Source organism: Arvicola amphibius, chromosome 8, assembly GCF_903992535.2.
Source record: "Arvicola amphibius chromosome 8, mArvAmp1.2, whole genome shotgun sequence".
NCBI classification, from domain to species: Eukaryota; Metazoa; Chordata; class Mammalia; order Rodentia; family Cricetidae; genus Arvicola; species Arvicola amphibius.
This window is the reverse complement of record NC_052054.1, coordinates 31,913,177-31,941,162: the sequence shown is the minus strand read 5'-3', so window position 1 is coordinate 31,941,162 and position 27,986 is coordinate 31,913,177. Positions and strand designations below refer to the sequence as shown.

The window sequence follows — 27,986 nt, the reverse complement described above, 5'->3', positions numbered from 1 at the left end:
AGAATCTCACACACATGGCTCAGCAGGGCCGGATTCCTCCTATGAATCTGGGTTTGTTTAATATCACAGCAGTTTACATTGCTTTGGTGACTACCTCATGGACATTGGCCATCAAGGAGGCTACATGACTTCCTATGGCTCAGGGAAAGTTGCTTCCTGTATCAGTATTCTCTTTGCTTTATCTTTTTCAATTCTGGACAATGAGTGGGTCTATAAAGAGGGAATGGAGAGACCAAAAAAATGAGAGATATCATCAGTGGTCTGCCTCTGGGTGGCATGGCAGGAAAAATAAAATGTACTAAATTGTACGTGATTTGAAGTTTTAATTAAATTATATTTTGAATGAACTTTTAAATTCCATATGCTATGTAATATTTCCAGAGTTGGCGTGTTTTCTACTGGGTCCCTTCAATTAAAAGTCACTGAAATAAGGGCTCATGCAATAAACCACCACAAGCAGAGAGATCTTAGAGCATTAATCATGCACTAACATTTTTAGATGTGGCAAGTAGTGGGCCTCAGAGAGTAGGGAGCCACACTTTTCTGAACAAGAGACAGCCCATAACGGGGCACTTCATTTCATTTACATTGAATTAGAAAAATACTACTAAGGGACTAAAATGCTAAATATTAAAAAAAAATGAGGCTTCAAAAGATTAACAAAAGCAAAGAACTAGAATTTAGAAAGACAGGAAAGGGGGAACAGGGGAAAACAGCAATACTCATCAGCACAAAACACAGTGAAAAATGATTAGGACTAGAGTCATCCGATTTCATTACAGATAGAAATTAATTTTACATTTCTTGAAGAAAATAGAAGCTGGATTTAAGTATTTTCATCAGAGCTAAAGCACAATTCATGCCTCTAAAGATTCAGAGGCAGCATTCAGTCTCCCGGTGATGTTCTTCATCTTGATCTCTTGTCAATCCCCAATAACCCAAGAACTCTACTCAAGAAACAAGTTTGTGGGCAGAGGAGTTCTCCCTCAAGATTCTGCCAGTGGCAATCAGTTGATGGCTTTTTGAAACCAAGGATAAAAGAAAGGCATAAATCAAAGGGTTCATGGCTGAGTTGTAGTAAGCGATCCAGATTAGGATTTCATACACATACGTGGGAGTGATGAACCCTAGGAAGGCATCAAATAATGGAGGTCAATGAAGTATGGCAACCAAGACAGGAGAAAGGCTGCCACTGCGATCCCAGGGTTTTGGCTGCTTTCCTCTCCCTCCTGGCCACTACGGTCCTTGTAGCTGTCTGATGCCTTGGCAGTCTGGTTGCTCATCCTCTCAATCTTCTGAGCCTGCTGTTTAGCAATGAGGAGATCTTAGAGTAGACAGTTGTCATTATGAGTGTGGGGATAAAAAAATATCAGGGAACTTCGATGAAGACCCAGCTCTGATTCACTGCAGTTGACAGCCTCCCACACAGTTGAGGGCAGTCACTAGATCCTCCAGTCCAGCTTCATTTGCCCCTGGTTAAAGGAGGGAAAAGCTATAGATTGATAGGCAGGAGCCAGGAGAAGGTATGCACTTGCCAGAAACAGAAGCCGTGAACCTGGTGGGGTAGGTGAGGGGGTCACTGACAGCAATATATCTATCTACAGAGATGAAGCACAAGTGGAAGATAGAAACACTACAAAATGACATATCAAAGCAAGTGTGTAATTTACAGTAAGTGTCTCCAAAGTACCAGCAGCTCTCTACAGACCTCACTGTGCTGAAGGGCATCACGGTCAATCCCACCAAGAAGTCGGCAGCAGGCCAGGGACGCCACCAGAAGTTGGCAGGGGGAGTGCAGCTGCCTGAAATGAAGGATTGATGTCATCACCAGGAGGTTTCCACACCACAGCCAGCACAGCCCAAAGCCAAAGACTTGCATAGAGGATGAGACGAGGGGCCAGGGAGTATGGGTTCCTGATGCAGGATCCATTCAGGTTTCTCATAGCACAGCAGGGGTGGATGGGGCAGAGAATAGTCTCTGCTCAGGATGCTGTCTTGATCCCAGAGAAAACTTTCATCATCTGTAGCCATGTAGGCTATTCCAAAAGTCCTCAGGAAAAACAATGCAGATTGTATATTTGCTAATGTGCTTTCATACCCTTACGTTATTTGCTTCCTAATTCACAGTCAAACTTTCTTGTTATAGGAACGCTCTTTAAGTCTATTTTAATTATTTTCCCTGCTCTATCTATTTCTTCACATTTCGAAAGCAGAGGTCTGGTCTGGGATGCCAGTTTCAATCTCACCTTTTATTGGCATTCAACCCTTATTTAACTCACCTACACTATGCCCCCAGCACCTTTAACTCTCAGGATGAGGCCTAATGATGCCAAACACAGTGTGTCCCTAGACTGAATCCCCATGGTGTAAGGTGAGGTAAGTGAGAGCTCATCAGTAGGTGTGTTGTTTGTGCCACAACCAAGTCCCCCTTCTAACTTGGGCATAGCTAACCTTTCTGTTCAAAGCATGTGTATGTGATTCCCGCCCTAAGAGAACAATCACACAGAATTTTAAACTTAGTCCATTCACTAAATTAACCTTTCCCTTTCATGAGAAATTTTATCAATGACTCATTTAAAAGTGAATAAAATTTTGCATTAAGAATTTTTCTTTCTTTAGTCATTGGTCTGTGTTAAAGAACAAGATGCAGTCATGGGAACAATTCTTTTTCTCCTAATTCAGCGTTAATATTTTTTTATTGGTAAAGTTGGGGATATGGACTGCAAGTATTCCTCGTGGAATGAAGCAAGGAGGCTAGTATCCCAAACAGGAGTATATTTTCTGTGTTCTTTGATTTACAGGAATCATTAGGAAAGATATTGTAAAACGTTACGTGTGGAGGGCATCACGGTCAGTCCCTCCAATGAGTCAGCATAGGCCAGGGATGCTATCAGAGTAAGGGGTCAGAGTACAGGATTCTATTTAAATTTGAAATGGTTCTCACAGAACACTGGTTAACAGAATCTGCCTCAGCTCTGAAAAACTTATTCTCTTATAAATTCGACATTGTTAGTACTATTGTTTTGTTTTGTTTTGGGGGGAGGGTTGGTATTAAGCTGTAATCCTACTTTACTACTTCACATTAAAATCTATCTAAGATTTCCTAAGCAATTTCATGCTTTCATCAATGCATGTGAATATAAACCTTTTCTGTATCTTTTATGGTAGTCAAGATGGAATTGTATTTTTCATAACAATGACATCACATAATAGTCACAATAATGATAGTATAACAAAATATTTTTTTCTTATTTTCCTACTGTAACAGCAAAAGGGTAAAACACGTTGAATTATATTTATGGTCCTATTCAAATAAAGCCACACTTTCAGGGACACGGAGCTGCCCAGTACACAGACAATAGCTGTCATCAGTACCCATGTGCAGATGGGAGTTGGAAACTCAGAACCCCTAATAAATGTCTGTTGAGCATGGCTGCCCACCTGTAATTTTGGTGCTCAGAAGAAGAAACGTCACAGCAAGTTAGCTAGTAGAGTAGAAGACTTGGCAAGCTCTGGGTTCAAAAGAGAGACCTTGGCTCAAAGAATAAGGGGAGGACCAACTGGACATACATGTGAAGACATATGGACATTCTTACAAATGCTAAATATAATGATATTAATTTTTAGTTCTCTGTGTTAATTGTAAGCTGTTCTTTTTATTATTGGAGATTTTTTGCCTAACACTTTATGATTGTAGGAACATTTATTTAGTTTTGGTTTTGGATATTTGATGGCACAGTATCATCTTTTAATATACATCCCAGGGGTGGGTTTCAATCTGTTGGTCAAAATTTCAAACATTTATTCATCTTTTTAGTTTCCATCTTGTAATGAATGTGTCACAATCTATGTTTATATTTAATAGTATTAATACTTTGCCCAAGTAATTAAAACAACTTTTTCTTCTAATGCTTCAGGATCCAAATGAATTAATTATAATTTCCTGAACTTACTTACCACTTATAAACAATCCTAAAATCATCACATTTCCTAAATAATTTTTTAGGTATTACTTTACATTATGGGTTTTTTATTATCAACACTGTAGAAACAGGAGTGTTTATAGAAAATCATGACAAAATTGCTGTATACTATGATATTAGACATATAAAATTTCAGTAAGGAGTAAAAGATTCCCACAAAAACAAATCTCTATAGGCTGGAGAACATTGCTCAATGATTAAGAACACCTGTGCTCTTTCAGAGGACTTAAGTTCAGTTCCCATCATCCACATGGTGGTTCACAGCTCTAATTAATGCCAGTTTCAGGGGATCTGGCGCCTTTTTCTGATCTCCATGGGCACCAAAGTGTGCAGTGTAGAAGGAGAGAGCTGCTTGTTGGTTCCTGGCTGCTTAGCCCCAAAATAACCAGACAGAAATTGTATTAATTAAATCACTGCTTGGCCCATTAGCTCTAGCTTCTTATTAGCTAACTCTAACATCTGAATTTAACCAATTTCTAGTAATCTGTGTGTCACCATGTGGCTGTGGCTTACAGGGTAAAGTTCCATCTGACTTCAGTGGGGCTACATGACTTCTCTCTCACTCTGCCCTTCTTTCTCCCAGAATTCAGTTTAGTTTTCCCCACCTACCTCTATTCCCTGTGCAGGCCCAAGACAGTTTCTTTATTAATCAATGGTATTCACAGCATACAAAGGAGAATCCCACATCAGTGTAGTTTTGCAGGCAAGCAAAACACTCACACTCATGTAGAAATTGTACATGTTGCTCATAGAAAAACATGGATGGGAAAATTTTTGTAGACAATAATTAGCCACAGACAAATTAGGCATCCAAACAGACTTGAGTTGAGGTACCAATGTTATAGGAAATCCTACAGCCAGTAGTTATTTACCCACTGGGGCATGGCCTCTTATACTATTCATGCTGATGTAGAGCATGTGTCTGCCTCTTTTTCTGCTGCAGGATTTGGTTTCTGTTCTCCATTCCAGAAGAGGATTCTGATTTGTTGAGTCTACTCCTAATAAATAACCATTTATTTTTCTTAATTCTGAGCTAGTGTAATAATAATAGTGAGTAATAGAGTGAGGAATTGTGAGCTATTATTTATAGGCAATTTACATTGGTATAGATTCTTGTATATTGATACAAACTTAATTATATTAAATATGTTCCTATTTTCATCCACAATATTTGTAAACCTAGGCAAAGTATTTTGACATATTGTATGTATGCATGCTTCAACCTCTGCTCAAAACATTTTTGTATATTAATACAATTTTAGGATATATTTATCATATTGCAGTATACATTTCTACCTCTGATCAAGATACTTATACACTGTTAACATTTTGAAGTCATTGTCCTCATTTGTTGCACAGTTGTTTATTGTATATAGTCTAATATGAAGTCTTAGTCTTTAAGTTATGTAGGTATTAAGAATTATAGATCAATATTCATCTATGTTGTCATACTTATAGTTAGACTAATCAAATTCTTTAGGACACATAGAGATTGTCTGCATAGGTAGGTAATCTTCAACCACTTCAAAGAGCTGTAGAATATGGCATTTAAATAACTTAGGGTTCTGTTGAAGTGAGAAACGATTGTTCCTGGCAGTACCAATTTGTTCCCAAGAGAATGTTGGGCATGGAAGACACTCCATTTGGAGCTTGTTTTCTTCTTGGCAAAACTGGCCTTTGGGCAAAGAAATGTCCATGCTCAACCACTGACAAGGTACGTGGTATTCAGAAATGGATAAGAAGGACAGTCAAATCTTGTGGTTTTGAAAATTTCCTGCCTCTGAAAGTGGTCTGTCAGTTACTCTAAGCCTTAGCCAAAGTTGGTTGCTTCAACGCTGCAAATGAGACTTTGGTGATTTCCCAGGTAGCCTGTTGTCTCTGTCATTTGTTGTACAGTTTGGAAGTTGCTTGTGTACTTCCTGTTTACTCAAGTAATATTATTTCCCTTCTCAGATCTTCAATGGGTTTGAAGACTAGATAGTTATAGTTACTTTCCTCTCATGACTTGGCCAAGTTATTTATTATACACACGACTTAAACTAGTTAAGATAGGATAATTATTGAATATATTTGTACTTATTGTATATAATTTTGTATTAGGCTTAGAGGTCTCTTATTTAAACAAAATGGATAGGTACTGTAGAAAATCCTACAGCCAAGTACTTACCCACCCACTGGGGCATGGCCATCTTATACTATTTATGTTGATGTAGAGCATGTATCTGACCCCTTTTCCAGCTGCAAGATTCAGTTTCTGTTCTCTGTTCCAGCAGAGGATTCTGATGTGTGAGTCTACCCCTAAATAATAAAGCATCTATTTTTCTCAATTCTGAGCTAGTGTGGGATTTCTTTAAGTGTCCTTCTTCATACCAAGGATATATTGCATAAGCTAATAGTTATTAAATCATATTTCTATCAAGTGATTTAAGAAGATCATGCAATCAAGAACCTACTAGAATAAAGGCCATGCTATGAAATTTACATATCATTTCTTCTCCTCAAATTAAAGCAACAATTTGTGGACTGTAAAATAACTGTCATAATGAAAAAAATTCCCATTTTGTCAACATATTCCATAATTACAGAATTGGCCTGAGTTATAATGAATTATTGGTACCCGTTATTGTTACTGGATTATTTTGATGTTCTCATGATCCAAGGAAAAAAAATGAAATTACAAATCAATGAATTTTGAACTTAGCTATAGTAGTTAAACTGGCAAATGTCTTATAACTGCAGAAATGGTACTATGAACTCCTTAAAGGAATCAGTGAAGGAACTGATCATACATAGTCATAGATGATCAGACTCGTGGATGGCAGCTTTTCTCCACTCCTTTGGCCATGCTGGCTTAATATCTCCTTCAAAATTGCTGTCCTTGTGACTAATGTCTTTCTATATTTTTAGTGTCTTTCCTAGTCACTATAAAATATCACTGTGTAGAACTGACATAATAGAAGCAGGTATGAAAAAATAACAGAAAACCTGTGAGTACTCAGCCTCACTTTAGAACACACTGACATCCTTCTATGCAGTTAGCAGCACTGGAAAATTCTTCCAGCACAGTGTCGTAGATCCCTGTGTAGACCACAGCACTGTTATAAACCAAGGGCAGAATCCAGAAGATGTGGATGCAAATCCCTGACTCAGACACCATGAACTTGTTTGGGTAAACCAAAGGATCAGTGACAGTGATGTACCTGCTGATGGAGATGAAGCACAGGTGGAAGAGAGAAGAGTATCAAAATTCCATATCATAGCAGGTCAGAAAAGTAGATAAGTTTCTCCCTCAGTACCAGCAACTCTCAATGGACGTGACCACGCTGAAGAACATCCCATACAGAAGCAGAATGAACCAGAAATTCAGTGATGAAATCCAGTTACTGGAAATAGAGGGTGAATCTAAACTTCAGGAAATTCCCAAACACAGCCAACACAATTCCAGAATCAAAGACTATGCAGAGGATGACAAGAACCCAGCTGAATAGGTTATACAATGGACTCCATCAGGTCCTTGTAGCAGAGGGCTATTGGGTGACAAGTTTCTTCTCTTGGCACTGTTGTTTATATGGGTACAAGTTCTGACTTGGATCAAATCACATAAGATGACAGTTTTTTATTTGCTGAGGGGAGAGAAAAAACATCATTAATTTGTATATCTAAGGTGTCATATCAAACACTTTTTGACATTCCCTGTCACATCTTAATTTCAAGCTTTAATCTTTCAGCCTATAAGCAGTGTAATTCTCCTTAAATTTGTGTGTTCCATAAATGTCATCATTATAATCACGACTCTACTTCTCAGTATAATCTGAGAAATATATTTTAAATTCAGCAGCAATTAGGCTTCAAGAAGTATGCAGAAAATCTTCTTCTGCCCAAAGTGGTTTCTGACTGTGAAATTTAATCAATCACTTTCAGTACCTGGTCTTTTTGGACTAGTCCTGTCCTCATTATCAAAGCCCTGAAATTTCATGAGATTTTGACATAGGCTACTCAATTTTCACAACTTTTATCCCTTATGTTGACTGATGAGTGAGCTAAAACTCCCAGAAAAACAAATCCAAATTGCATGTCAGAAACAATGACAATAGGAATCTCCAAAGGGTTGCAATATGAACAATGAGAAGAAACTACGTAAGTCACTTCTTTTGTTTTTTATTTGTATTTTTTATTGAGCTCTACATTTTTCTCTGTTCCCCTCCCTGCCTCTTTCCTCCCCTTTAACCCTCTACCATGGTCCCATGTTCCCAAATTACTCAAGAGATTTTGTCTTTTCTACTTCCCATGTAGATTAGATCCATGTATGTCTCTCTTAGGGGTCCTCATTGTCATCTAGGTTCTCTGGGATTGTGATCAAAAGTCACTTCTTAATATTTGGTATTTAACATAAATACCCTAGTGATAAAAATGGCAGAGACAGTAGAAAAAGAAAAATGAGACAAATCTCACTTTTAATTACAATATGAAAAGTTAAAACCAAACACACTTAAACAGTAACAAATAACTCAATACAGTCAAGCCTGGTAGCACACACCTTAAATCCCATCAGTTAGGAGGCAGAGGCAAGTGAATCTCTACATGTTTGAGACAGATCTGGTCTACAGAATAAGTTCCTGGCCAACAAGGGCTACATAATGAGAGCCTACCAAAAAGAACAGTCATATATCACAATTGGAGTCTCTGTCAGTGTTGATATGTGTTGTGTGGGGATCACAGGTAGATGGTGGGCTTCCTCTAGTTTGAGATAAAGTCTATGACTAAAACATGGAGCTCTCCCAATCCCCACTGAACTAGACAGGCTGGCCAGTGAACCCCTTAGATCCACCTGTTTTTGTCCTACAATGCTGGGCAACAGGCACATATTGCCATACCTGACCTTTACATATATGTCTGTAAATGGATTTGTTTATGTGCCTGTAGGTGCCAAAGGAAGCAAGATCCACTGGATCTTGTGTTACAGGCAGTTGGGAGTTGCCTAGTGTGGGTGCTGGAAACTCGACTTGGTCTTCCACAAGAGCTGTACATCCTTGGTGTAAATTCTAAGTAGTTATAGTTTTTGATTCAAAATGTCATACTGCATAATTTACCCTAAAAACACTCTTAAGAACCAAGGATGACCTTGAACTCTAATACTCTTTTCTCCATCTGACAAGAGATGGAATCACAAGCAATTTTCTTTTCTCTGGACTGAATAATACTTACTTGATATATCTTCCTTAATTCTTTCTTCCTTTCTTATGCAAGCAGGCTGATTCTAGACTAACTTGTGAATAATATAGCAATAAACAGGAATATGAAGACAGATGCATTGCACACTGACTGTGATTCACTTGCATACACTTTAAAGAATGATGTAACTTCATCGCATAGTAGAGACTAGAGAAGCAGTAAATACTAGAGAGGAGAAAGTCATTGCCTGACAGTGCAGTAAACACAGGAATGGTCAGGTACAGGCAGAACAAGATGCCACTTGTAACTCTTCTACATTTACACTAGACAATCCAAACTCAATAAAGGCACCCAGGCTAATTTGACCTTTGCCTTTCTACTAATGAAAACCTCATGCTGAGGGTAAGATATATATTAGGAGATCTTCCCAATGCCTGTAACATTCCTGTACAAATGCAAATACCACTGTTGTTTGCAAAATTGTTTCACTATATGGGTCTGCTAAAAGTCAGATCAAGTTTAGACAGTAGTTTTGTTGCCATGGGGTTAAGATTCTAATACTGAGCATGATTTTCATGCCAGCTTTTGGTTTTTTGGTGAATATAAGTTTTTCCTTCTCATTTCTGCATTAGCGTTAGTTTGGAAGCTGTTGGTTCCTGAACATAGTATTAAAGACCCACCAACTTTGTAATTATCCAAGTGATAAAGAGTGTGAACCATTCTTTATGAAAAGGATTTTGTAACAATGGTCTATGGTCACAGCACAGCCACAATTAAGACGACATTTAGTGAAAGAAAAGAGATAATGGTTTCATGCCCATCTTTATGCATTAGACTCTAACGCAGTGGCTCCCAATTTTCCTAATGCTGCAATTCTTTAATTCAGTCCTTCACATTGTGAAGACCTGCCCCCAACCACAAAGTATTTTGGTGCTACTTCATGACTGTAATTTTGCTACTGTTGGGAATAATACTGCAGATGTTTGATATGCAGGAATCTCTGCTATTTGACCCCACTGAAAAGGTAGTTCACCCTGCAAAGGGATTGAGACCTACAGGCTGGGAATATAAATATTTGATAGGCAGGATATCTGCTATGTGACCCCAGTGAAAGGATAGTTCCTCCCCTCCAGAGGGATTGAGACCTCACAGGTTGGGACTCCTTGGAATAGAGGATAGCAACAAGCAGACATAAGAAAGATCTAAATAAAAGCCTGTATATGAACAGCAGTGAGCAATGAAACACAGGCAACAAGTTGTCTACCAATGGATTTAGGTAATTCTTTGAGTTGATGAATAATTGTACCAGTTCAGCTTGATTCACTGTAGAAGGGGCGGCGGGGCTGCGTCCCGCCACCCGGGTAGCTTTACAACCTGAAATAATTACACGGAAACTGTATTCATTTAAACACTGCTTGGCCCATTAGTTCTAGCCTCTTATTGGCTAATTCTCATATCTTGCTTAACCCATATTTAGTAATCTGTATAGCACCACGAGGGGTGGCTTACCAGGAGAGATCTTAACCTGTGTCTGTCTTGGAGAGGAGAAGCAAGGCGACTGACTATGGTGACTGCCTGAAGTGTCTGCCTTCTCTCTCCCAGAATTCTGTTCTGTCTATTCCGCCTACCTAATTTTTCTGTCCTATTAAAGGGCCAAGGCAGTTTCTTTACTAACCAATGAATATAACACATAGATACTCCTCCATCAATTTACCACATAATCTATGTGTATTTCACAAACACTTTTTATAGATACTGTTAATTGCCTAAGGAATGCTTAGATATGAGTGTGAAATTGTATGAAATTTTGCTGGTTTAACCATAGAATGAAAATGGTCTGCAACCAATCTTGCTTTTTCCTCTTTTGATAAATCCTCGATTGTCAGTCTCCATGAGCACTGAAAGGTGGATTTCTTTCAACTTCAGGTCCACACGCCCAGTTCATATCTGAGCATTGTCCCCCTTTCTTCCAGTGGGGGACAAGTGATCGTGAATAATGTTTGGTTTGAGGAAGATAAATGTTTTTATTCATGTTCAGTATACTACATGCCATTTCTGTTCCCATCCCAAAGGGAGAAGCAAAGGGTAGACTAAAACTGATGAAATAATTTTGTAGCTAATTCATCTGCTCTGTTTACGAGTTCACTAGGTGGCCTACATTTCTCTGCATCAAGCCTCTAATCATAATGGCCTGATCTTTTTTATACACTTTTTATTAATTTTTATTTATCTCTATATTTTTCTCTGCTCCCCTCCATGCCTCTTACCTCCCCTTTCAACCCACCTCGCGAGGTCCCTATGTTCCCAATTTACTCAGGAGATCTTGTCTTTTTCTACTTCCCATGTAGATTAGATCTATGTATGTCTCTCTTAGGGTCCTCATTTTTGTCTAGGTTCTCTGGGATTGTAATTTGTGAGCTGCTTTTCTTTGCTTTATGTTTAAAAACCACCTATGAGTGAGTACATGTGATAATTGTCTTTTGTGTCTGGGTTACCTCACTCAAAATGATGTTTCTAGCTCCATCCATTTCCTGCAAAATTCAAGATGTTATTATTTTTTTCTGCTGTGTAAATGTACCACATTTTCCATTGTGTGAATGTACCACATTTTCCTTATCCAATCTTTGGTAAAGAGGCATTTAGGTTGTTTCCAGGTTCTGGCTATGACAAACAATGCTGCTATGAACATAATTGAGCACATGTCCTTGTGGCATGATTGAGTATCCCTTGGATATATACCCAAAAGTGGTATTGCTAGGTCTTGAGGAAGGTAGTTTTCTAATTTTCTGAGAAATCGCCACACTGACATCCAAAGGGGCTGTACCAATTTGCATTCCCACCAGCAATGTAAAAGTGTTCCCTTTCCCCCACATCCTCTCCAGTACAAGTTGTCATCAGTGTTTTTGATCTTGGCCATTCTTACAGGTGTAAGAAAGGAATCTCAGAGTTGTTTTCATTTGCATTTCTCTGATGACTAAGGATGTTAAGTACTCTGTGGAAAGCATAACAATCCACAACTACAAAGGGCTTGCACCAAGCTGACCTCTTTCTATCAACACAGCCCCTGCATGGAATCCAGGCAGGCTCTGTCTAGGCTCTTCACTTTCCATGAGTGCTCTGTGCCATGTGGAACTCACACTTGTTTGTTACATGGTAGAGAGAGCTGGTGTAGGTTTCTCCCAATCACTCAAATATCCTTCCCAATTTACCTTCTTTCTTCTCAAAATAAACTTGGCCAAAACAAAAATAAACATGGCAAGGAAAGTTTAGGAATATCAATAAATAAAGAGACTTGATTGGGAACTAAAGCTTGAAACCATCTTATCTGTACCTTCTTCAAAGTCATAGTCCTTAAAAAACAAGACATTATGAAAATCCTGTAAAGTTTACTATCATGGACAGACTGCCAGTGGGGACTAGGAGAGATCCACTGGAAAATCTCAGCACATGTCCTGGTAGGGAAGGATTCTGCCAACGGAATCAGATGTGTACTGTATCACAGAGCTTACATTTGTTTGGTGACCACTTGGTGGCTTTGTCCATTAAAGCTACATGACTACTACACACAGGGTATTTATTTTCCTGCTATCAGTAATCTTTTTTATCTTTCTTGATTCTGGACAATGAATGGGTTTCTAAAGAGGGACTTGAGGGAACAAAAATTAAGAGCTATCACTCAATGGTCTGAAACTGGGTAGCATGGGCAGGAAAGACAATGTGCTAAATTGCACAGGATTTTGAAGTTTTAATTTAAATTATATTTTGAATAAATATTTAAATTCATACCCTATGTAGTATTTCCAAAGTTGGTGTGTTTACTACTGGGTCCCTTCAATAGACAGGTCCTGAAATAAGGGCACATGCAATAAATCACCACAAGCACAGAGATTCTTAGACATTAATCATGCACTAACATGTTCAGATGTATAACGAGTCTCCAAATGCTTATGAAATAGTCAGAAAAGTACATTGCTCTAGGAAGGGTTTGAGAAAATTACTTGTCTAATTTGGCTTGAAAGGTGTCTTAGGAATACTGTTGCTGTGATGAAACCCCACGACCAAGGCAAGGGAGGGAGGAAAGCATTTACTTGCGCTTATACTTCTGGGTATCAACCCATCACTGAAAGAACTTGGGGCAAGGAATTAAGCAGTCCAGGAACCTCCCAGAGGCAGGAGCTGTTTGGCAGCTGTTGACTGCCTTGCTTGGCCTTTTTTCGTATATAACCCTGTACCACCAGCCTAGGGATGGCACCACTGGAAACTGAGATATAAGGATTTCCTGGAGTTCAAAACAATATAGGTTAGTCTGAACCACAGAGAAACTGTCTCTAATAAAAATCAGATACAGGATCATCTCTAAGGGAAATGTTCACCAATTTCAAATATCTAATATTAAAAATGGAAATTATTAATAATAAAATTCATGGTATACATCAACAAAAATTAGAAAAAAATACTAAACAACACAATGTGTATCCATAACTTTGCTAAATGGAAAAGACTCAGATTTTTTCCCTTTGTTTTTCTATTATATGTATTGTGTTTTGTTTGCATGTGTGTCTGTGTACCATGTACTTACAATGCCAGCCAAGTCCAAAGCTACAGATGGGATAGAGTTAGCAAGGTCTGTGTGTTGCGATGGAGTGTCCTCTGAAAGAGCAGTCAGTGATCTTAACTGCAAAGCTGTCCCTCCAGCCACGTGGTTTATACATTTTGTCTAAAAAAAAAATATCTAGAATAGAGTATGGAATTTGTTTCTTTTCACTACTGTATTCTTACTTCTCTCTAATTTATGATTTAAGCAAGTCATCTGTATAACACTAAGTTGATTTTATCCAGGATTATTTTTAAGACAATTTCAGACATTTTGACAGGTGAGCATTAATGTTTTCTTTTTGAGAACACATTATTAATTTGGCTTTTGTGTATATTTTAGAAAACTTCTATAAACCCATATAAACTTTATAATATAGTGATGTATCAGGTGATTTATGTATGCCATTAAATAAAGAATAACCACATTTAAATCCTTAATTTGAACAAATAACAACTTGTAAAGCTTATGTGGGTGACAATTCCTCTGTGGGTTTTTTTCCTTAGAAAGCAAGTCACTGGACAGAGGTTATTATTTGTGACACCGTTTTTCCCCTCTGTAAACAATAGAATAGGTATTAGTCAATACATACACTTCTTGGTTTACTTTCCTTGACTTTAAAAGTCACATTTTAAATATACAATTCTGGGCCACAGTGAATAGAGAACCATACACACCACTTCTCTAAGGAAAAGTCATCTGGTAAGGGTCTTTCTGATTCATTTATATTGTATTCAAAAAATTAAATACTTTGAAATTTAAAGACTGTATATTCAAAATTGAGGCTTAGAAGTGTTAATAAAAGTCAAGAATCAGAAATTTAGAAAAGCAGGAATAAGGGATACCAAACAACAATAAAAAGCACAAAATACAGGATCATCTAATTCCATTACAGCTAGAAAAATAATTTCACATTTATGGAAGAACATAAAAACTAGATTTAAGTGGTTTGATCAGAGCTGAAGCCTCCAAAGATTCAGAGGTGGCATTCAGTCTCCCGGTGATGTTCTTCTCTTGATCTCTTGTCAATCCCCAATAACCCAAGAATCTACTCAAGAAACAAGTTAGTGGCAGAGGAGTTCTCTCTCAAGATTCTGCCAGTGGCAATCAGTTTGATGGCTTTTCGAAACCAAGGATAAAAGAAAGCATAAATCAAAGGGTTCATGGCTGAGTTGTAGTAAGCGATCCAGACTAGGATTTCATACACATACGTGGGAGTGATGAACCCTAGGAAGGCATCAATAATGGAGTCAATGAAGTATGGCAACCAAGACAGGAGAAAGGCTGCCACTGCGATCCCCAGGGTTTTGGCTGCTTTCCTCTCCCTCCTGGCCACTCTGTCCTTGTAGCTGTCTGATGCCTTGGCAGTCTGGTTGCTCATCCTCTCAATCTTCTGAGCCTGTTGCTTAGCAATGAGGAAGATCTTAGAGTAGACAGTTGTCATTATGAGTGTGGGAATAAAAAATATTAGGAAATTGATGAAGACCCAGCTCTGATTGACTGCGACTTGACAGCCTCCCACACAGTTGAGGGCAGTCACTAGATCCTCCAGCCCAGCTTCATTTGCCCTTGTGTAAAGGAGGGAAAAGCTATAGATGATGGGCAGGAGCCAGGAGAAAGCGATGCACTTGCCAGAAGCAGATGCAGAGAACCTGGTAGGGTAGGTGAGGGGGTCACTGACAGCAATATATCTATCCACAGAGATGAAGCACAAGTGGAAGATAGAAACACTACAAAATGACATATCAAAACAAGAATGTAATTTACAGTAAGTGTCCCCAAAGTACCAGCAGCTCTCTACAGACCTCACTGTGCTGAAGGGCATCACGGTCAGTCCCACCATGAAGTCAGCACAGGCCAGGGAGGCCACCAGAAAGTTGGCAGGGGAGTGCAGCTGCCTGAAATGGAGAATCGACATCATCACCAGGAGGTTTCCACACACAGCCAGCACAGCCCCAAAGCCAAAGACTGCATAGAGGATGAGGCGAGGGCCTGGGGAGTATGGGCTCCTGATGCAGGATCCATTCAGGTTCTCATAACACAGCAGGGCAGATGAGGCTAAGAATAGATCTCTGCTCAGGATGCTGTCTAGATCCCAGAGAAAACTTTCATCATCTGTAGCCATGTAGGCTATTCCAAAAGTCCTTAGGAAAAAAAAGTACAGAATGTCTAATTGCTAATGGGTTTTCATTTCCTAAAATCTCCTTCCTAATCCACAATCAAACTCCCTTAATACATGAAAGCTCTTTATGTCTATTTTAATTTCTCTCTACTCTATTTCTTCACATCTCAAAAGCAGCAGGCTATTCTGTGACACACATTTAAATTCCACCTTTTATTAGCATTCTCATCCTTATTTAACTCACCTATGGTAATGTCCCGAGCACTTTTTACCCTCAGGAAAGCAGCCTAATGATCCCAAACACAGTGTGTCCCTAGGCCTGAATCCCCATGGTATAAGGTGTGGTAGGTGAGAGCTCATCAGTAGGGATGTTGTTTATGCTACAACTAAGTCCCCCCTTCTAACTTGTTGGTGACAGCTGACCTTCTGTTCAATGTATGTGATTGTGATTCCTGTGTTAATAGAACTTTACCCAGAATTTGAAAATGTGTTTATTAAAAATGATTTTCCCCCTTCATGAGAAATTTTATAAATGACTCTTATATTGAAAGTGAATAAAATTCTCGCGTTAAAAGTCTTTCTTCCTTCAGGCATTGGTCCATGTTAAAGAAACAAGATGCAGTCATGAGAAACATTCCTTTTCTTCAGGTTCAACTTGTAAGTTATTGATTTGGTACAGTTGGGGTATGGACTCCAAGTATTTGCTCATGGAATGAAGCAAGGAGGTGGGTATCACAAACAACACTATCTTCTCTATGTTGTTTGGCTTAATGACATCATTAGAAGGAGACTGTAAAACTCAAATGTGGAAGGAATCTTCGGAGTGTGGTGTCCCAGTGTAGGATTCTATTTTACTTCGGAAATGTTTCTCCTCACAAAACACTGTCACAGCCTCTGCCTCAGCTCTGAAAATGTTTTTCTGCTGAAAACCTGGACAGTGTTAGTACTGTTTCTGGGGTAATGAGTTGTAAACTGAAACTTTAACTACTTCACATTAATATCTACCTAAAGATTTTTAAAGTATTTTTTCCTTTCATCAATACATATGAACCTTCTCTGTAGTTTAGTGGTAGTCAATGTGTAATCATATTTTTATGATAATGGTGATAATAATATTAATATACAAAGTGTTTTTTTTCTTATTTGCCTACTCTAACAACAAAAGGGTAATACACTTCCAATTACACTCCTGCGTTTATTCTAAATAAAACTATACATTCAGGACAGGAAGCTGACTAGCAAACAAAGTGCTCACAGTATACATGTTGGGATGGGAGTTTGGATCCTCAGAACCCTAATATATGCCTGGTGAGCATGACTGCCCATCTGTTATTCTGGTGCTCAGAAAAAAAAAGACAGTTGATTCACACAGCAAGATGGCTAGCTAGAATAGTAGTACTGGCAAACTGTGGGTTTAACTGAGAGACCTTGCCTCAAAGAACAAGGGGAGAGCAATTGGAGAAGACTCCCAATGTCACCTAAAGGCTACCACATGAATGTGCACACATGTGGACATTTTACACATGTTAAATATAATGATAATAATTTTCACTTCTCTGTCTAATTGTAAGTTGTCCATTTAACTATTGAAAATATTTTTGCCTAAAATCATGATTTTAGGAGGATTTATTTAGTTTTAGTTGGTTGGATTTTAGATGGTACAGTGTTATCTTTTTTTTTTTTTTTTTTTTTTTTTTTTTGAGACAGGGTTTCTCTGTGGCTTTGGAGCCTGTCCTGGAACTAGCTCTTGTAGACAAGGCTGGCCTCGAACTCACAGAGATCCACCTGCCTCTGCCTCCCGAGTGCTGGGATTAAAGGCGTGCACCACCACCGCCCGGCTTGTGTTATCTTTTAATACACATCTTGGGTGGTGTGCAATTTCTATTGCTCATAATCTCAAACATATTTTCATCTTCTTAGTTTCCATCTTTGTAACAAGTTTACCACGATCTATGTTTACATTTAGTAATGTAAACATTTTGTCCAGAAAATACAATCAACATTTTCTTCTAATATTTGAAAGTCTAAATCAATTAATTATAATTCCCTGAAAGATATGAGCAATTTACTTAGCCCTTTTAAACATTCCTACCCTCTATTGCCATTTCTTAAATAATTTATTCATTTCTTCAGATATTATTTTACATTATGGGTTTCTTTTACTATCATCACTGTAGAAATATGAGTGTTTATAGAAAATCATGATAAAATTACTATATATTATGACATTAGACATAAAATTTGAGGTAAAGAGTAATAGAGTCCCACAAAAGACAATCTCCAAGGGCTGGAGAGAGGACTCAGTGATTAAAACCAATTGTGTTCTTGCAGTTCTTGTAGAGGATCCAGGTTCAGTTCCCATCACCCACATGGAGGTTTACAGCTCTCATTAATGCCAGTTCCAGGAGATCTAATACCTTCTCCTGATATGCAGGTGGTGCACAGACATACTGGAAAGTAAAACACTCACACATAAAATGAATACATCCAATAAAAATATTTTAAGACTTAAAAAGAAGTCTCTATCGTAGAAACCGTATTTTTTTTCTCATAGTAAAACATTGATGGGAGGCTTTTTTTTTTAGTTATAAACTGATTTGTCCAGTAGCTCAGGCTTCTTACTAACTCTTACAACTTATATTAGCCCATTATTCTTTTTTATTTTTATTTTTTATTTATTTATTAAAAATTTCCACCTCTTCCCATCCTCCCATTTCCCACCCACTCCCCTCACTGCCCCTCCCTCCTCCAGGCCTAAGATAAGTCAGGGTGCCCTGACCTGTGGGAAGTTCAAGACACTCCCCCCTTCATCTGGGTCTCGGAAGGTGTGGATCCAAACAGACTAGGCTCCCAAAAAGCCAGTACATGCAGTAGAATCAAAACCCGGTGTCATTATCATTGGCTTCTCAGTCCGACCTCATTGTCAGCCACATTCAGAGTCCAGTTTGATCACATGCTCTGTCATTCCCAGTCCAGCTGGCCTTGGTGACCTCCCATTTGATCAGTCCCACCGTCTCTGTAGGTGGACGTACCCCTCATGGTCCTGACTTCCTTGTTCATGTTCTCCCTCCTTCTGCTCTTCATCTGGGCCTTGGGAGCTCAGTCCAGTGCTCCAATGTGGGTCTCTGTCTCTATCTCCATCCATCGCCGGATGAAGGTTCTATGGTGATATGCAAGATATTCATCAGTGTGGCTATGGGATAAGGCCAGTTCGGGCACCCTCTCCTCTGCTGCCCAAGGACCTAGCTGGGAAATCCCCTTGGAGACCTGGGAACCCCTCTAGAGCCAAGTCTATTGCCAACCATAAAATGGCTCCCTTAGTTAAAATATCTTCTTCCCTGCTCCCATATCCACCCTTCCTCCATCTCAACCATCCCATTCCCCTAAGCTCTTCCCAATCCTCCCCTTCTCCCTTCTCTCTCCCCATCTCCCCTTCCCACCAACTCACACCCACTCCCATGCTCCCAACTTTTGCCCGGCAATCTTGTCTACTTCCAATATCCAGGAGGATAAATATATGGTTTTCTTTGGGTTTACCTTCTTATTTAGCTTCTCTAGGATCACTAATTATAGCTTCAATGTCCTTTTTTTATGGCTAGAATCCACTTACGAGTGAGTACATACCATATTCATCTTTTTGGGTCTGGGTTATCTAAGTAAAGCGTTTTCTATTTCCATCTATTTGCATGCAAAATTCAAGATGTCACTGTGTTTAACTGCTGAGTAGAACTCTAAAGTGTATATGTGCCACACCTTCTTTATCCATTCTTATATATATATTCTTCTAGATATTGAGGGGTACCTAGGTTGTTTCCAGGTTCTGGCTACTACAAATAGTGCTGCTATGAAAACAGTTGAAAAAATGCTTTTGTAGTATGATTGTAGCCCATTATTCTTATCTGTGTGAGCCACATGGCTTGGTACCCTATTTGGCAGGGCAGTCACATCTTGCTTCTTCTGTGGCAAGAAAGATAATGTACTAAATTGCACATGATTTTGGAGTTTTAATTTAAATGATATTTTGAATAAACTTTTAAATCCATAAATTAAGTATGAGGCTGTAGAACCTATCTAGTAGATTTACCAAGGAGGCTGAATTGGTGCAGGAAGAGTAAACAGAGCAGACAGACAAAGTGATCAAGCCATTTACATTCTTTGTAGGCCAAATACAGACTAAAATAAAACTAGAGACACATTTGATTGGTCAGACTTCATGTTACAAGAGGCAAGGAGCAATTTGGTGGTTAAACTCTGTTCCTTGTTCTTTTTCAGGATAAGTTAAATATTCCATAGTATGCTGTCACTTGCTTTGAGATATCTCGTTTACTTATTTGATGTGGGAGTTCCCTCTGTGTGTTGTGATTACCATTAATGAATAAAGAAACTGCCTTGGCCTGTTGATAGGGCAGAACTTAGGTAGGTGGGGAAAACTGGAGTGAATGCTGGGAGAAGAAAGGCAGAGAGAGAGAGAGAGATGCCATGGAGCTGCCTCCGAAGATAACATGCTGAAAGTTTGCTGGTAGGGCATGACCTTGTGATGATATATAGATTAGTAGAAATGGGTTAAATTAATGTAAGAGTTAACCAATAAGAAGCTAGAGCTAATGGGCCAAGAAGTGATTTAATTAATACAGTTTCTGTGTGATTATTCCGGGGCTGAACAGCCAAGAACCAACAAGCGGCCCTCCTCCTATACTTATTGAATATAAATAATAATTGGTGCCTTAATATTCTTTAGATACATCTTAAATCCCTACATTTGGGTTTACTTTACCAAAGTTTAAATTTATTATAGTGAAATGTTCAACCGTTGTAATCACTTGATTCCTAAACCACAAGATATTTGATATTCCAAAACCACAAGAGCAAGACACAGGCAGTGACCAACCAGAATCTCCATTATTCCAAGGGTGGAGCAAGGCCCTGAGATGACATCAGCTTCATGAGAAGTATAGAGGAAGGAGTCAGATGACTAGATATTTTCTAATAAGTAAGGGCACAATTCCACATTTTAGTAATTGAATGGGTAAATCTGTGTATACTACCTAACATCACACTGACTGAATTCAAAGTTGTGCTTACATTATTCCTAAATTCTCACTGAAATGATGTAATACAGAGGTCTGAAAGGTGAGAAGCAGAGATGGGCCAAGCTTAGGGAATGCTGCTAAAGAGAGGGAGGAAGGATTGTATGGGTCATGGTGGTCAAGGACATCACCAAGGAACCCATAGAAACAACTAACCTGAGAACATAGGAGCTCACAGAGTCTGGACTGACAGTCAGGGAGCCTGCATGGGACCAACAAAGGCCCTCTACATGTGAGTGGCCATGGTGAAGTTAGTCTACTTGTAGGACTCCTAGCAGTGGAAGCAGGGGATTTCCTTAACATTTTGGCTGGCATTTTAGGAACTTATTCCTCACTCTTGGTTGCCATCCCCCACCTTAAAAGAAGGGGAGAAGCTTATTTCTATCTCAATTTGATAGGTCATGCTTTGTTAAAACCCATGGGAGGCCTGCCCCTTTCTGAATAGAAACAAAGGAGGAGTGGAATGGGAGCGAGCAGAAGTGGGGAAGGAAATGGGAAGAGAGGAGGAGGGAAAACTGGATTTTTTTAAAAAGCAGAGGTGATCAAATTGATGAAAAAAAACAAAATAGCACATATATATATATATATTATGATCTGTACACATATATCACACATATACCTAAATACACACATAGTTTTACATATACAAATACATATACACATACATATACACATAAAAACACATGCACATATATAAAATATATACCTTTAATTATAATTTTATTGATAAATTTATTTATCTTGAAATAATTATATGAAACATATGTGCTCCACAATTTGAACTTTAAACAACTTGGCTGCATTCTACTTCATGATGGGAGGAACATTTAGGAACAGCATTACTTGCTCTCTGAATTCTAGGTTGATGTGGGATTCCCCTCTGTATACTGTGAATACCACTGGTGAATAAAGAAACTGCTTTGAGCCTATAGCAGAGCAGAGCAGAACAGAGCTAGGTGGGGAAATCTAAACCTAATGCTGGCAGAGTCAGGGAGAAGCCATGGAGCTGCTGCCAGAAACAGACATGCCAAAATTTGCCAGTAAGCCACAGCCATGTGGCGATACACAGGTTAATAGAAATGGTTAAATTAAGATGTAAAAGTTAGCCAATAAGAATCTAGAGCTAAGCCGGGCGGTGGTGGTGCACGCCTTTAATCCCAGCACTCGGGAGGCAGAGGCAGGCGGATCTCTGAGTTCGAGACCAGCCTGGTCTACAAGAGCTAGTTCCAGGACAGGCTCTAGAAACTACAGGGAAACCCTGTCTCGAAAAGCCAAAAAAAAAAAAAAAAAAAAAGAATCTAGAGCTAATGGGTCAGGCAGTGATCTAAATAATATAGTTTCTATGTGATTACTTTGGGAGTCTGGGCAGCCAGGAAACAAACAAGTGTCCTCCTACTACAAATTAGTGCCCAACTACTTGGATCCTTCCCCACATTGTACGGGACACACCAATAACTGGAGTCTGAATATTCTATACTGACAAATAAATCAGGAAAGACAAGTTACAAATCAGAAGATTTAAGTAAAATTATATGCTATTCTCATGGTACTAGGGATTTTAAAGAACCACTTAGTATAGTTACTGACTCACAATATGCAGAAAGAGTTGTCTTGCATATTGAAACTGCTGAATTTATACCAGATGATACATAATTGACTTCATTATTCATACAGGTTCAAGACAGTCAGGAATAGGCTCTGTCCCATATACATAACACACATCTGATCCCATATAGGTCTGCCAGGTCCTCTATCACAAGGAAATGCAGAAATTAATCAATTATTGATTGGAAGTATGTTGAAGGCCTCAGATTTCATAAGAAACATCATGTCAATAGCAAAGGTTTAAAGAAAGAGTTTCCTATTACATGGCAAAAAGCTATAACCAAACATTTACCTGCAGGAAATAACCCAAAGGGTATTCATGGGAATGAAATCTGGCAGATGGATGTGCTCCACTTTGCAGATTTTGGAAAATTAAAATATATAACCACACAATTGACACTTATTCAGGTTTTCAACGGACAATTGCTTTGAGTTCAGAAAAGGCTGATTCAGTAATCACACATTTATTATAAGTTATGACCATCATGGGTGAACCTGCACAAATAAAGACAGATAATGGTCCAGCATATGTCTCTAAGAAAATAAAAGTTTTTGCTTATTATAATATAAAGCATATTACAGGTATACCAAACAATCCTACAGGTCAGGCAGTTATAGAAAGATCAAATCGAACTATAAAGGATATATTAAATAAACAGAAAGGGATAGAAAATACCCCCAGAAATAAATTATATAGTGCTTTAATAACCTTGAATTTTCTTGAGGCTAATGAGAAGAAAATGAACAGGAAGCTTCCTACTACAGCAGATGGTGCATGTTCACATCTGGTTGTGATGACTTTAGACGTGAGACTTGGCCTCTTCTCACCTAAATACGCTCAATTACAAAGGAAGTCTTACTTGTTCTACCAGATTGTGCTGAAGAATAAATGAGCTGTTGTAATTAAAACAGTCCACAACACAGAATAAACGTCCCATAAACTCATAGACTTCAGAAACCGTAAGTTTCCTCCCTGCTGTCTGCTTCCAATTCTGGAGTCAGCATGCCTGCTATTGGGTTCACAAGCTGTTTTGTGATTCTAGGCCTTTTGGCCATAGAAGACGCCTTCATGGTCACAGGTAGTTTGCAAAGGAATTTCTATGTAGTCCCAGCTTGAGCTTTATTGTGTGCTAAGAATTGGAATGACTACTGCTTGGAAAACTTTTCCCAAATTCTATTGTCTTTAGTACATCAATGATAAAACCACCTTGCATTAGACTCCCTAAAGTTTGAACCAAGTTGACACAGTCAATCTGAACTGAGTTTTTATTCTCACCTTTTCATTTGCCTGCCTGCTATGATGACACCTGCAAGGATCCAATCTGCTGTGATAAAATACCATAACCAAAGCAACTTCGGGAAGAAATGGTTTATTTCAGCCTATATTACACTACTTGGTAACAACCCATCACTGAGGTAATTCAGGACTGGAATTCAAATGAGGCAGGTACCTGGAGGCCAGAGCTGATGCAGAGGCCATGGAGGATTGCTACTTACTGGCTACTTCAAGACAACTTGCTCAGTCTGTTTTCTTGCAGAAACCAGGACCACCAGCCTAGGGACGACACCACTCACAATGGGTTGGGACATGCCCCATCAATTACTAATTAAGAAAGTGCCAAGCAGCCAGACAGAGCATATGGAGGCATTTTTTCAAATGAGGTTCCATCCTTGCAGATAACTCTAGACATAAAAACTAGGGAGCACAAAGGGCTACTAGAAAAGCAGAAATTTCTTCTTAGAGAATTCTGAAATAAATATTAGAGTTACTTTTTAATGTGGATGTTTACAGTATGCATCAATTACTGTAGAGCTTTTGTTTATGTACACAGCCACTGAAGTGAAGAAGGAATCCCGTTCTATGACTGCAGGAAAAGTCAGTCTTATCCAAACTTCTGAAATCAAAAGAAACTGATGATGTTTAGTATCTGAACTGAATATGAGCAGAGAACAGTAAGAAGCCTGAGGAGCCTTAGTCATCTGTCAATCACACAAAGACAGACTTCCTCAAACACATCAAAATAAGAAATATGGCAATTGTGGTAGCTTAATTTTCTAATCACAATGTTCAGGAAGAAGAGGCAGGGGCATTGCCAGGAATTGCAACCCAGTATATGTTAGTCTGAGATACGGAGAAACTGTCTCTAGTAAAAGTTAGATATAGTATCAATTCTAAGGGGAATCTTTACCAATTTAAAAATAGTTCTGATAATAGAAGACTGCAATCATTTATAATAAATATCCATTTTGTATATGAACACAGAAATTAGAAGAAAATGGCAAGCAAGACCACCTCAATATGCATCCCTAAATTTGCCAAATGTAGAAGGCTCAGATGTTTACCTTTACTTTTCTATCATATGTATGGGTGTTTTGCTTGCATGGCTGTCTGTGGGACATGTGTTTGCAGTGCTCACAAAGGCCAAAGTTATAGATGGTATTAAAGTTACAAAGGACTGTGAGCTGCCATGGAGTGTCATCTGGAAAACACCACGTTGGCTTAATCCAGGATAATTTTCATAAAGAATTCAGACTTTGCGGGTGGTGGTGCATTAGAGGAACATCCAGGAATCCTAATAAAATGTGTTTCCCAGCTTCAGAATGACTACATGGTTTGTCCTTTATTTTTGCTGTTTTCTTGTCCGGAACACATTATTAACTTGGCTCTTGCGTTTATCTTTAAAAACTTCTACAAATCTATAAACACTTCACAAGACATGTGAAGGATCAGCTGATTTAAAAACCCCACTGAATAAATAATAACAACAGTTAAATCCCTGATTTAAACAAATATCAACTTGTAAAGCTTTTAGACTGGAAACATTCTTCTGTGCATTCAATTTCCTAAAAAAAAAAAAGGTTAGTGAACAGATGTTACCATTTGTGGCACCGTTTTTCTTTCCTCTGTAAACAATGGAGTAGGTGTTAGTAAAAAAATTAATTAATTGGTTTATTTTTCCTTACATTAAAAATCAGATTTTAAAAGAGCAACTCTGGGACTCGGTGAATTGAGAACCACACACACTCCTTCTATGAGGAAGACACAGCCTTCGTCATGAAGGAGGGTCTCCTCATGAAATGAAATGAAGAGACCCTTCATTTCATTTACACTGGGTTAAGAAAATAATGCTAAGATGCATAAATAGTGTATATTCAAAATTGAGGCTTAAGAAGTTAAACAAAAGTCAAGAATTGGAATTTTATAAAGGCAGGAAAAAGAGGCTACAGGGAGCCAAGTGACATTAACCAGTACAAAACACAATGGAAAATGGTTAGATTCAGATTTATCCAGTTCTATTGCAACAGGAAACTAATATTAAATTTCTGGAAGAAAACAAAAGCTGTATTTAAGCTTTTTGGTCAGAGAACTGAAGAATATTCATTCTACAAGATCAAATGTTGGCACTCAATCATGCGGTAATGTTCTGCTGTGGACTTCTTGCCAATCCCCAACTAAACCAAGAATCTACTCAAGAAACAAGTTAGTGGCAGAGGAGTTCTCTCTCAAGATTTTGCCAGTGACAATCAGTTTGATGGCTTTTCGAAACCAAGGATAAAAGAAAGCATAAATCAATGGGTTCATGGCTGAGTTGTAGTAAGCGATCCAGACTAGGATTTCAAACACATACGTGGGAGTGATGAATCCTAGGAAGGCATCAATAATGGAGTCAATGAAGTATGGCAGCCAAGACAGGAAAAAGGCTGCCACTGCGATCCCCAGGGTTTTGGCTGCTTTCCTCTCCCTCCTGGCCACTCTGTCCTTGTAGCTGTCTGATGCCTTGGCAGTCTGGTCGCTCATCCTCTCAATCTTCTGAGCCTGCTGTTTAGCAATGAGGAAGATCTTAGAGTAGACAGTTATCATTACCAGTGTGGGAATAAAAAATAATAGAAAATTGATGAAGACCCAGCTCTGATTCACTGCAATTTGACAGCCTCCCACACAGTTGAGGGCAGTCACTAGATCCTCCAGCCCAGCTTCATTTGCCCCTGTGTAAAGGAGGGAAAAGCAATAGATGATGGGCAGGAGCCAGGAAAAGGCGATGCACTTGCCAGAAACAGAAGCCGTGAACCTGGTAGGGTAGGTGAGGGGGTCACTGACAGCAATATATCTATCCACAGAGATGAAGCACAAGTGGAAGATGGAAGAATAGCAGAATGACCCATTAAAACAAGAATGTAATTTACAGTAAGTGTCCCCAAAGTACCAGCAGCTCTCTACAGACCTCACTGTGCTGAAGGGCATCACGGTCAATCCCACCAAGAAGTCGGCACAGGCCAGTGATGCTATCAAAAAGTTGGCAGGGGAGTGCAGCTGCCTGAAATGAAGAATTGACATCATCACAAGGAGGTTTCCACACACAGCCAGCACAGCCCCAAAGCCAAAGACTGCATAGAGGATGAGGCGAGGGCCTGGGGAGTATGGGCTCCTGATGCAGGATCCGTTCAGGTTCTCATAGCACAGCAGGGCAGATGAGGCAGAGAACTGTTCTCTGCTCAGGATGCTGTCTTGATCCCAGAGAAAACTTTCATCACCTGTAGCCATTTATGTCATTCCAAAAATCCTCAGGAAAAAAATACAGAACATATAATTGCTAATGAATTTTGTAAAATTATTTTCTTCCTAATTCACGGTCAACATTTCTTATTCTAGGAATGCTGTTTAAGTATTTTTTTAATTTTTTTCTCTGCTCTATCTCTATCTTCACATCTCAAATAAGCAGTCTAATCTGTGACGCACATTTAAATCCCAACTTTTATTAGCAGTCACATTCTTATTTAACTCACCTACCCTATGCCCCAAGCACCTTTAACCCTCAGGAAAGCAGCCTAATGATGTCAAACATAGTGTGTCCCTAGGACTGAATCCCCATGGTGTAAGGTGAGGTAAGTGAGAGCTCATCCGTAGGGATGAAATTGTCCCCCTTCTCATTTGTTGGTGACAACTGATCTTTCTGTTCTATGTATGTGTGTGGGATTCCTGCCCTAACAGAACTTTACCCAGAATTTGAAACTTTGTTCATTTATTTAAAATGACTTTCCCTTTCATGAGAAATTTGATCAATGACTCTTATATTGAAGTGAATAAAATTCCTGCATGAAAGCTCTTTCCTCCCTCAGACATGGGTCCATGTTAAAGAAACAAGATGCAGTCATGAGAGCAACTTGTTTCTCCAGGTTCATCTTTAATGTTTTTTGATTTGGCAAAGTTGGGGTAGGGACTGCAAGTATTTTCTCATGGAATAAAACAAGGAGGCGAGTATCACAAACAGCAGTTTCTTCTTCTCTGTGTTTCCTGACTTAATGAAATCATTAGAAGGATACTATAAAACTCAAATGTGGAAGGAATCTTCAGAGTGTGGTGTCCCAGTGTATGATTCTATTTTACTGTGGAAGTGTTTATCCCCACAAAACACTGTCACAGC

The 27,986-nt window shown here is 38.8% G+C and overlaps 2 protein-coding genes and 1 pseudogene across 2 annotated transcripts; all 3 read right to left on the bottom strand.

Moving 5' to 3' along the window:
* Positions 1-951: 951 nt before the first annotated feature.
* On the bottom strand, positions 952-2,031 carry LOC119821688 (annotated as a pseudogene).
* Positions 2,032-14,797: 12,766 nt separating this feature from the next.
* Positions 14,798-15,874, bottom strand: LOC119821068 (trace amine-associated receptor 7e-like). The gene has a single exon (XM_038339904.1). It carries the CDS (start codon positions 15,872-15,874, stop codon positions 14,798-14,800), a length of 1,077 nt encoding a protein of 358 aa, XP_038195832.1.
* A 10,155-nt stretch (positions 15,875-26,029) lies between these two features.
* Positions 26,030-27,106, bottom strand: LOC119821101 (trace amine-associated receptor 7e-like). The gene has a single exon (XM_038339957.1). The coding sequence runs from the start codon at positions 27,104-27,106 to the stop codon at positions 26,030-26,032; it is 1,077 nt and encodes a 358-aa protein (XP_038195885.1).
* Positions 27,107-27,986: the final 880 nt, after the last annotated feature.